The sequence below is a fragment of the Lipotes vexillifer genome, unplaced genomic scaffold (genome assembly GCF_000442215.2).
Source record: "Lipotes vexillifer unplaced genomic scaffold, Lipotes_vexillifer_v1.1 scaffold785, whole genome shotgun sequence".
Taxonomy (NCBI): domain Eukaryota; kingdom Metazoa; phylum Chordata; class Mammalia; order Artiodactyla; family Lipotidae; genus Lipotes; species Lipotes vexillifer.
This window is the reverse complement of record NW_006791778.1, coordinates 1565518-1577315: the sequence shown is the minus strand read 5'-3', so window position 1 is coordinate 1577315 and position 11798 is coordinate 1565518. Positions and strand designations below refer to the sequence as shown.

The following is an 11798-nucleotide window of genomic DNA, read 5'->3' as shown; positions in this document are numbered from 1 at the left end:
CTGCTGAAGGGATTTACTTCATTGGTTGATTTCCCTAGCTGGATATAATTCCATTATTGGATGGATGCATGCTTGCATGGGATGATAAATGGATGGTTGATTTTCCTTCTATACCTTTCTTTCCTAAGTTGGTGTTGCTTTCATCCAGCATTAAAACTTGTTTCTATCTTCAACTCTCTTGCCTCCCTTTTTCCTTTCTTTTCTGTCTTCCCAGCATTTCTCAGTCCTGGAAGGTTATAGCAATCTTTGTACTCCTCTTCCAATTAAATTTATGATTCTTTCTAGAGAATTAAAAAGTAATTCATCTTTCTTAAGTGTGGTCAAATCCTTTTTGGTCCCAACACCTGGTCTGAGTATGACTCTGGTTTGTAATTCTTTGGCTACCTGCTCTTCCCAGAAAGTGATACTAATGAAACCATTACTAAGAAAAGGAGGCAGCACATTGCTGTTTCAGTTTTCAGTATCATTTGTTCTATTTCTTGCATACTTCAAGCTAGATTACAACACCTCAAGTCCTATCTTGTGAATTTAAAAAACAAACACAAGTTTGCCAGTCAATACAAGCCTTCCACCATCCCACCTTATGAGGCTGGTAGGAAATTGTGGTCCAAGTTCCAAGTTTGGTCACAGGATGGCCAGGTTAACCATCCATGTAAGCCCTGATCACTAACCCCACCATGAGTTACAAGACTGGAAATATGCATCCTGCAATTTCACAAGAAAGGCAGAACTCAGAGGCCATACAAACTGTAATCTAGGCTTAGTTGCATAAACTTTGTCCTCAGAGGTAAAGTGAACAAGAACAGGAACATAATAATAGTAACTAATAGCTATTGAGTGTTGACTTAATGCCAAGCCCAGTAGTAAACACTTACAACAACCCTATGAAGGACTGCATTCCCTTTGTACATACAAGGAAATGGCAGCAAAGTGAGGCAAAGCCAGCTTCATACAACCAGTGAGGCATAAATCTAGGATTCAAACTCAGATCTGCCTGCCCCAGAGGCTGAGCTTTAAACCACTGAAGGGAGAGAAAGAACAGAGCTGTCACTCTCTAATTCAAAATAATTCCCTCTACCTTGCTTTCCACACCTCACACACACACACACACAAACACACACACACACACACACACACACACACACACACACGTGAAGGGAGAGCCTGAGTCTTCCAAACTCTAGACAGTTCAGAATGAAGGAAGTGCCGAGAAGGCAAAAGCCTTGATTCCCAGCACAGGCTGCCACACAGGGCTCCCAAGAAAACAGACAGGCTATGTTATTTTGGGGTAATTCTAGGTCCTTCCCTCCCCTTTGAACCCTCCATTTCAGCTAAAGTATCTGCAAAGAGCCCAGTGAAGGAGGTATAGCAGGAAAGCAAAGACTTCATTTTCTTCAATAAGCAAGGTGAAACACATGCACCAAAAATGTTTCCAAAGTATGAACAGACATCTGCCAGCTGGTGCACTTCATTTTGTCACTGGTCCTTTATCTAACATGGAAGGCCTGTGCTTCTACCAAGAGCATCCTCCTAAGCCCTGTGAGTGAGACGGGCACCATGGTAGAGAGACAGGACAGCTTAGCAAGACAGCACTCAGGGTGAGTTACTAACCTCATCTTTAAGCTTCAGTTTTCTCATCTATGAAATAGAGCTTAAAACAGAATCTACCTCATGGAATTTTTATGAGGATTAAATGAGATAATACATTCAAAGTGTGGCAAAGACTGGCGGTTGCCACACCCAACATCTGCCCTCTCCTTCCTTACTGTCAACCCCAACATTTTGGAAGGTTGGCAATGCGCCCAGTTAAACAATTACACTATTCTCCCTTGCAGATAGGAGTGGCCATTAGGTGTCAGCAGAAGTTGTGTGTTGGTGGGGAGACGCCATGATAGAGAGGCATGATTTTTTTGCCTTTCCCTTTTCTTCTTCTTCATTGTCTGAAACACAGATGTGATGGTTGGAGCTACAGTGCAACTATAAAGCAAACTTGAGGACAAAAGCCACATGCCAAGAACCTAAGACCAGAAAGACAGAAGTAGCCTGAGACACTGTTGGCACTTAGAGCCTCCATACAGCCCCTAAAGACTACTATGGACTTTTTCGTGTGAGAGAAACTATACCACTGTCTTATTTATTTAAATCCATGTATTTTCTGGTCTCTTCAATAACCACCAAATGCAATCCACACTGATCCAACAGAACATCTGGTATACTGCATGGCACCAGGGAAGCACTCATCACCCCATAGCTGATATTTATCCCTATGAAAAGGATTGAACATGTTCTGCTCATAGTGGTGCAATGTCCAAAAGTATGTTATAAGCCATCAATTTCAGCCTCCAGGTCAACAGCTCTCAGCTCTACTGCACATTAGAATCACCTGGGATGCATTTGAAAATATGTATTTATTTTTTATAAGCACTCATGACGACTCAGCAACTCGAGGTGGAAAAGGATTTCAGTCAAGTCCAGTCTCCTTGTCCTCAGCCAGGAAAACAGAAGTCCCATTTTACAGCTGGAGCACTTGAGACCCACAGTGGTTAGGTGGCTAATTACCTAATTACCTAATTACACCTAATTACCCAGAGGCAGGAAAGTAGAATCCATGTTTCCTGCCTGCAAGAGTAATGCTTTGTCTTAGCATCACACAACCAGGACAAGAGGGTTTCAGAGGAAGCCTCTCCATCCCAGGCAGCCCCACTCTATCAAGCAGTTTCTCTAAAAAAATGAGAAAGCCACAATGTTACTAAGTATTTCATAAAGCTGAAAAATATGTTAATGATCATAATTAATTAGCCAACCCTGGTTTCCTTGGCTCAAAGTAATAAATTGGTGGACATCTTCATTTAGTGGGAAACAAGCCACTTTAGAAAGAAGTCAGAAGGACAAAAACCTAATATCTTTACTTTGTAATGAGAAAGTTTAAAAGCAAAACAGCACTTCTAAGTGAATTAAATGTCCAGATATTTAGCTAATAAGTGTGGACAACCCTGGTCCTTTTTTGTTCCTCACAACAGAACAGATTTGCAGCTTTGAATCAGAAGAGAGCTTTCAAAACCTCTGACTCATAAACTTTTGGGCTGTAGAGGGGGACATGGTTGGTTTTTCATTTAGTTAATATAGAGAGAAGAAGTAAAGTGTCCACCTTGAAACTCATCAGCTCTTTTACCGATTAATCTGTGTGCTTAGTAGATGTGTGTCACTTATTTCACCTCCCCCTGTGCACGTGAATTCGTGAATACCTTTTGCATACTAATTGTCCTAATCAACAAGAACCACTGCATCAATAGATAAACTTGGTAAGAAGTAAAGGTGTTTATTAGGCTTATTAAGTAAGCAAAGGTTATAACACAGACTAGAAATATTAGAAGCAGTCCACAGACCAAAATTACTTCTTGTTGTAAGTTCATCTGAATTTATGCAGGAGATAGAGTTCCAAAAATTATATGTATATTACAAGTTTTTCTTATCTTTAAGTGAACTTTTAACTGTCCTCAAAAAGTTGGCTAATTAGTGGAAGCTTGGAGAAAGTATAGAGTTCTATGTCAATGAGAATTTTGAGACCTTAATTTATCCATTTGGTGAACCTCTGCTCGGTTCAAGTTGTCTGAGAGTAAACATTCATGCCATAATAATTTGATAATAAGTATTTCCTGTTCTTAAGATGCCTCCTTGAGCACTACAGCAAAGAAACACCAAAACCAAGTCTATGGGGCATCAAGACAAGCAGTGAATTCAAAGAAAATCAGTCAACCAGGCCTTTGTTCTCATGTAGATCTTTCTCTAACATAAATAACAATAAAAAGCAGTTGTTCAATTCACTCATTTTCTAACAAGTGGTGTTGAGTTTATTACACACAGTTCCACTGCTTTTAAGGAAGAAGTCAACCAAGTCAAATTTCGGCATCGTGCAAATCATGTAACCAGTTGACTGCAAGCTTTGTCTCCCATTGGTGCTGGCATTGTGCAAGCCCATGATACCCAGTAACTTAGGGAAATAAACATCCTAAGTACTACCCAAATCATCTTAAACCAGAGGTTGGCAAACCTTGTAAAGGGCCAGATAGTAATACTGTTTGCCAGCCATATGGTCTCTGTGGCACCTACTCAATTCTTCCATTGTAGCAGAAGCAGCCCTAGACAATATGTAAATGAATAGACATGGCCATGTCCCAATCAATTTTTATTTATGAAAACAGGCGGTGGGACTGATTTGGCACTCGGGCCATAATTGGCAGACCTCTGATTTAGACCCTTGGAAAACTGTATGTAAGGTCCTATCATTCAAAAATATTTTGATGTGCCTTTTTAACTATGCTAATCTAAGTGTGGGAAATGATTAGAAAGGATTTGGCATAGCCCTAATCACTCGAGATGGGCCCACAAAGGGTGTCCCAGGAGGGAAGGTGCTCTCTTACCACTGTCATTAATTCTCAGGAGACATGATGACACTTACCCATTCTCTACTTTAGTTCTGACAAAAACCTTGTAAGGCAGGCATTAGAACCCCCATTTTCCAGATTTGTAAGAATGTGAAAAGGTTAAATAATTAAGCTGCAGAGCCAACTTTCAAACCCAGGCCTGTCTCACTCCATTGTGCCTGCTATTTCTACGGCACCGTTACTAGTTGGCCTTAACAAGGGCTTCTTGCTGGGGTGGATGTCAGTTCTTCACATCTACGTGGCACCTGCTGGACCAAGTGCAGAACCACGGGGTAGGGGGAGGTGTGGTGGCAGTGGGTGGATCTGCAGGGAGCATGACTTCTTTGTCCAACTGGCCAGTCAAGCAAATCTCCAATTCATGGTTGTGACTTGAAGATTTCTACCTCTGAGTGCCCACAGTTCTGAGCTGATCTGAACCAAAGCCCATGTTCACATTTAGTCCACAAACAGGGGTCACGGGCCAGGTAGGGAGGAGGCAACATCTACAAAGTGAATGTTTTCTTAACCCTTTCCAGAACCCCATAGTACAGTCATTTCAGCTCAGGCCTCAAGGGCGTTTTCTGAAAAAAGAAAGTGCCTTTTCAGCGTTCTTGGTACCTGATTTCAAATTCTGACCTTCCATCAGGTGATTCTAAGTGGGCTGACAATGCTGCCCTGTTTTTACTGGTTTTCCCACAGGGTTTAGTCACCCACGTGCCCTCAGTGCCTTAGACAAGGGCCTCACTTAGGGTAAGGGGATGGGCCCAGTGCCCAGGGCCTTTCCTAATTTCCTTTAAGATGCCAAAGAGAAATTAAAAAGAATTTTGATTATGTGCATCATCTGAACAGGTAGAATCGTTCACCCCAGTTTTTCCACTGATGAATTTACAACGTGGTCTCCCTGGGGATGGAGTTTTGCTGCACCTGACTGACCTCCAGGGAGTGAGCAGGAAACGTGCCTCTAGCATCCCCTTTAAAAAAAAATTGTTAATCTCTTAGGTGGAGCTAAAGAAGAAAAAATGCAATGTGTAACAAAGAGGAGGAAATATGGCAGCTCATGAGTGCAAGGAAGCAACCCATATCTCAGGCACTGAAGCAGAACCAGAGCAATCAACATCATCTCGGTGGCATCTCATCTTACTAAGGGTATCTCTGTGGAATGGGTATCATTTTTACCCCATTTTACATATAAGAAACCTGAGGATTAAAAAAAGAAGAAAGTGACTTTCTCTGAGTAGGAAGGAATAAAGGCAGAAGTCCCTCCAGGGGCTCACATAAAACCCACAGATCGGGCTCTAAGTGTCGGGGTCCGGGCATATGGACACTCAGCAGCTCCCAGTAGGGACATTAATGCCCACCTACCACCATTAATGCACTCCCACAGGGCCGGCTGCCTTTGCCCCCGCAGGGGAGGGTCTTGCTCTATCCTGCTCCTGGGAGCGGTGGCCACCACCCATACTAGAATATCCCTAGTTACCTTGGAAGGATTCCATAACTCTCAAATGCAAATTAGAATTCACTTCTTTCATTGAAGAAAAAAACTGCATCTTGCCAACATCGAACAATGATGAGACTTCACAATCTGAGAAATTTTGAAATCGTTCCTTCACATTACACATTAACAAGCTCAGTTGCAAAGAATTTACACAAGAAATAAAGGAAACAATGAACTGCTGATAAGTGACTGTAAGTTATGACTTAATCAATGATGGTATATTTTCAGAACTGTAAGGTCTCCATTAGAATATCTTTTGTAAAATAAATAAACACTCCCTAATGTATCTTTCTCTGTAAATCTAGTTTCTCTTATATTAAGTTTGCTTGAGGTAGAGTGCACCTGAATTCATTAAAAGGCATTTTAAAGACCTAAAAGCACCTTTAAAAAGACAGAGAAATTTTTTGGTACTACTCTTCTTTCTTGAGGAAGTACAGAACTGAGCCCCAGGAAGGTTCAACTCTCATGAGGCCATTGAGTTGGCTTTGTTTCTCTGAGAAAGGAATGTTGTTGATAATCTCTGTGTGATTTCAATTATTAATAACACGAGTCTCTGTTCAGTCCCACATATGGAAAATAAAGTTCACAGATGTTCCATCCAACTCCAGGGATAAACATTAAGGTTAGAGGTAAACCCGCGCCCCATTGCACGGGGACACACGAGCCTTTGCCACAAGAAGGGAAGAAGAATGACAGGAGAAAGACAGCAAAGCAGGTGAGGACAGGCTTGACAAGCCAAGTTTCCACATGGTCCCGATGCAGTCACAGAGACACATCATGCCTTTGGCAGAAAGCTCAGTAACTCAGAGAGAAACAGGCCCACGGAACTGAACCACAGGGTAGAGTAGCTGTTTATAAAAGTAAAGACACTCTGGTAAAGAGCTCCACGCTTTCCCCTCTAAATTGTGTTTTGTGAATCATCAGCTGCCCTTTCTTCACCACAGTGATTCATGCGGGCAGCGGAGACAGGATGAGCTGTCCCACCTTGGAACACTAGTTCGTTCCCCTCCAGCCTGGAAAATCAGCATCACCTCTGACAGGTTGGTTTCTCCACCCCGCTCCATCTTGCCTACCTCACCCCTCCTGCTACCCTGGCTGGGGACTGGGACCCCGCTGCCGGTCCCCACCCCGCCCCGCACCTCCCCGGCTCCCGGATGCCTGGCAAAGCCCAGGCCCTCCCTCGCTGACTCGGCTCCGACAGCCACAGCCAAACCACTTACGTTTTTGCCAGAGCATGGCCTGCGACAGGATGTTGCCTTTTCTCTTTGAAGCAGACAGTTTGGCTTCTTTAATGTGAGACCCGAGTGTGCTTGCCTCCAGTGGAGCCACCGCCTGCTCAAGGCTGTTTCCTCGGCTTTTAAAGGCATGAGTTCCCGCGGCGGGGGCACAGCGTCATCACATCCTCCCACCCCGGGCGCCGCCGCCGCCCCTCTTCTCCAGCGGGGCGCCCGTCACCCCCCTGCGCGCGCACACGGGCCCACCGGCGGCCCACCCCGCCATGCGCCATGCTCGCGGCCAGCCGGCTGGATCTGCACAACCAGCCGGCCCAGGAGGCCGTGGGCTGCGGGACGCAACCCCACGGGGTGCCAGGGTGCGCGGGGCGTGGGCAAGTGTGCGTGAGTGTGAACTCCGTGAGCGTGTGTGTCCAGTCGTGCCCCCCTCCGCACTGCGATGGACCCTAAGACCCCCTGGAAAGCTCTGGGTTTTCTGTGGCACCCATTCAGGCCTCTCCACCACCGGGGTGTCGGCAGCACTCAGTCCGCCCTGGGCCCTGATCGACAGGAAATGCGATTCCCAGGGGACACTGGTTCTCAACACAGGAGGAAACACCTGTAGACTCTTCAAGCCTCACTAAACAACCTCCTCGTTCTTTTAATATTGCTTTTCTGTGTATTCCATTTTGAACCAGGTTAGCGCTTCCCCTTGCCCCCCCAGCTACGACCAAAATGGCCAGGCCCAATCATGCTTAAATAGGGGGAACACTGGTTCTGATGGTCCACATGCCCATGGAGAAAGAGGCCAGCTCCCTCAGCACAGAAAGAAGACTCCCGGGCTCTTTAACTGGAGCTGGGTACTCGAAAAGAACTTGCAGATGTTATGTGAAGGAGCCTCCCTCCTAGCCGGCAACACCTGTTCATATGAAGTGACTCGGCGGAAAAGTAATGGGGTTCACCCTCTGATAGTGTTTGGGGTGTTAGGCCATGGACTTCTTCCCAGTTTGGTTGCCTTCTGTCATTGGGTACCTGAAGATCACATGCTCAGACCCTAATGACCCCATCAGTCTGGGGTCAAGACCACCTGACTTGGGCCCCCTCTGGCCGGTCTGGGGCCTTGCTGCTCTGCCCTCCACACTGCCTCACAGCCGACTCACACAACCTAGATCGAACCATGCCATTCTCCAGCTTAAAAAGCCTTCACCTGGTCCCTTCAGTCACAGAGCTGGAGGCATAGAAGACCGCTGGCAATCTAATCCTTGTCTACCTTCCCAGGCTCGTGGCCCACTTGCGCCCACCCCTGCCACTGGTCCCCAGTGCCTTCTAAGCACCACTCTGCACCCGTGCAGCTCCTGCCTTTGACACTGCTGTCCTCTCTCTCTTGGTTCCTGTTCTCCAGTTCCTCACCCGAAAATCATCATCTCCTCATTTTTCAGGATCCTTCCAGTGGAAAATGTTCTGACCCACCAAACCTCCTCATCCAGAAAATATCCGTCCCTCTTTCCTCAGGTCCTGGAGCACTTTGTCTGTTTGTTATGTGGCAGTAAATTGTTGCCTGCCTCTGTAGGCTCTGCAAGGAGGTTTCATCTGTCTCCCCAGTGCCAACAAAGGACCTGGAGCATATCTGTCTCTCAATAAAAGTTCATTCAAACGAAGTGATGAATTTAATGAATTACTGTCTCTAATGGGTTGTTGGTTTGAAAGCAGGTCTTGAGAAGAAATGTTGTCCACATAAACCAGCCACATAAACCAACCAAACTCACTCAAAAAACAAAGTCTATCTCCCGGCTGAGTTACGAGCCCTCAACACAAAGCCTCTGGGCTTTAGGACATGGAGGCCCCAGTCAGTGGCCTGGCAGGTAGCAGTGCTACAAGGCCTTGGGCCACACTGAAGTGTATCCATGGAAACAGGGACACATCCATCAGGCCTGGCTCCGTCAGAGGAGACACGGGTTCCCAACAAGGCTCTGGCACTCACTAGCTATGTCCCCTTAACCAAGTCACATAACCCTTCTGAGTCTCAGTTTCCTTGTTTATAAAATGAAGAAGCAGTTCTCTGAATGTCTCACAGGCTTCTTAGGAGGATATGTGACCTCAATGGTCCTCTCTCACATTGCTCTGTAGTCTGGGCATCTGTCTTATTTTCTCCAAGTTCCATGAAATTAAGAACTTTTTTCCTATTCATCTTTGTGTGTCCTCACAGGCCTAGCATAATGATTTCCATGTAGTAATAATAACAACTTATTATGTACCAAGCTACATGTGGAGCCTTAACTACATTATCTCGTCACCACAACTCTATGAGAAAACTTCTACCCATATTGCTCAGAAGAACAAACAGATGCTTAGGAAATTTAATTTGCCCAGTATCACAGGGCTACTAGGTGATAAGCTTGGTGTAAGACACAGTTCGTCTGACTAGAGCTGAAATTTTAAATAATTAACACAAATATATATTCGTTAAGTTGAAATCAGTGAAAGCCAAATGTGAACTATATTTATTAGCAGAAATCGCTGATATTAAAACCTGGAGCAGATCATTAGAAGTTTATATCCCCAGGGATAAATCCTCTGGAAAGAGGGGAGGACAAGGACAAACCCGGAGGTGCTGTAAGAAATCAAATCTCGTACAGTGGCAGAGAAAAAAACGTCAGCACATCCACCGTCATGGCCAGCTTTAAACCCTGCCACTGCTGACAACCTCAAAGCTCAGGAAGCAGAGTCCAACTCAGTGCCTCCAGCAAAGAAAGCGGGTATCAAAGTAGATATCAAATGACCACATATAGGCAGGTATTTGGGAACCAAGATTTGATCAAAAAGGCAAATATTTGCTGGGAAGACATTTTCCATAAGTCAGAATCAAAAGTCAAACTACGTGGCATAGTTTGAAAGAGGACAAGGTGTCCATGTTTATGCAATACCTCAAGAAGTTGAAGAAAAAAATTCTGTTAATGCCATCCAGATGTCTTGAGATACCGGTGTGTTCACATTTTTTTAAAATTGATATGCCAAAATCAAAACTCCTAAAATAATTCAGTAAAGAACTCTTAGCTTTGCAAAAATGATTCACCACAGACTGAATTTCTTCATTCAACAAATATTTACTAAGTGCTCATTATGTGCCATTGTCTACATTAGGTTATTTTTCCCTTTTCATTTGGGCTTTAATCATCCTCTTCATCCATGGCACTTTATCATCATTGGTCCATGATGGACTCATTTATTTATTTATTTATTTGTTTGTTCATTCATTCATTTGTTCATTAATTTATTCATTAATTCACTGTCCTCCCTATCTACCATGCCTATTCTTTTTTCTGACTCCCCTCACCTCCACCAGATACCCACCATTACAATCAAAGCAACTATTTTCATCTGGTTGATGTCAATCCTTTTATCTGTAGACATTTGTATCTGTTCTTACACAATGTGTATTGTTTTGCTCAAATAGATTTTTAATTCATGTAAGTGGTGCCGTATTATAGAGCTCATACTGTGTCTTACTTTTTAACTCAGAACTATGTTGTAAGATCCATCCCCATTGCTATGTATACATTCCATCTGTCACTCCTAATGGTTTGAAAGTATTCAGTGGAATGCAGCACTGCATCATGCTTAACCAGATTGTTTCCAACCTCTCCCTCCACAAACAATGCATCAACATTCTGATATGCATCCTTTTACAGAGGCATGTGAACATTTCCTTGGAATTATACGCCCAGAAGTAGAATTACTAGGTCAAAGGATATGCATGTATTTAAGTTGACTAAATACAACCAGGACTCCCACCAGCAGTTCCATGAGGCTTTATGTATTTCCATTTCACCACCAAACTTGGTATCATCCAGCTTTCTAATTTTTGCCAAACTAATAGATGTAGTGATATTTCATTGTGGTTTTATTTTACATTACTAATGCTAATAAATTTGGGCATCTCTTCATATGCTTCCTAACCTCCTGGATTTCCTCTTCTCTAAAATGTTTTTTCATTTCTTTGCCAATTTCTCTACTGGGGTTGCTGTCTTTTTCTTGTTGATTACCAGGAGTTATTCATATATTTTATATGTATAATTCTAGATATAATAAGTTTGACTCAATACAAATTTCTTCTCCTAATCTGCCATTTAACTTTATTCTTGGTGATCTTCTGATAAGAAGATCATATTAACAGCTGAGGAACAAGAATCATACTGATAGTATAATTTTCAGTAGCAAAACTGGATGCAAATAGACAATGAAAAATATTTTTAAAGTATAGAAGACCATTGAACCTATATCTCTAAATCCAACCAAACTGTCATTCAAATATTGTAGCATAACAAAAGTATCCTTAAGCTGACCTGACATTAAAATTGCTCTTGGAGGAAGCAATCAGATAAAAAGGGCAACCCAAGAGGATGACGCAAAAAATACAGGAGTAAAAGGTGGTCAAATATCTGGATAAAGTTTATTGTAGGAATTTTCTTAAGGCTGGAAAAAAAGAGAGAGAGAAAAAGAACCCAGAACAGGGGCTTCCCTGGTGGCACAGTGGTTGAGAGTCCGCTTGCCTATGAAGGGGACACGGGTTCGTGGCCTGGTCCAGGAAGATCCCACATGCCGTGGAGTGGCTGGGCCCGTGAGCCATGGCCGCTGAGCCTGCACGTCTGGAGCCTGTGCTCCGCAACG

General features: G+C 43.7%; 1 protein-coding gene across 1 annotated transcript in view; it reads right to left on the bottom strand.

Annotated features, from left to right (window-relative positions):
• POU2AF1 (POU class 2 homeobox associating factor 1) overlaps positions 1-7275 on the bottom strand; it is a 22034-nt gene extending 14759 nt beyond the window's left edge. Inside the window, exon 1 of the mRNA XM_007464667.1 lies at positions 7140-7275. Within this exon, the coding sequence (XP_007464729.1) occupies positions 7140-7155 (16 nt within the window). The 5' untranslated portion in view covers positions 7156-7275. The remainder of the gene's footprint in view (positions 1-7139) is intronic.
• Between the last annotated feature and the right edge of the window lie 4523 nt (positions 7276-11798).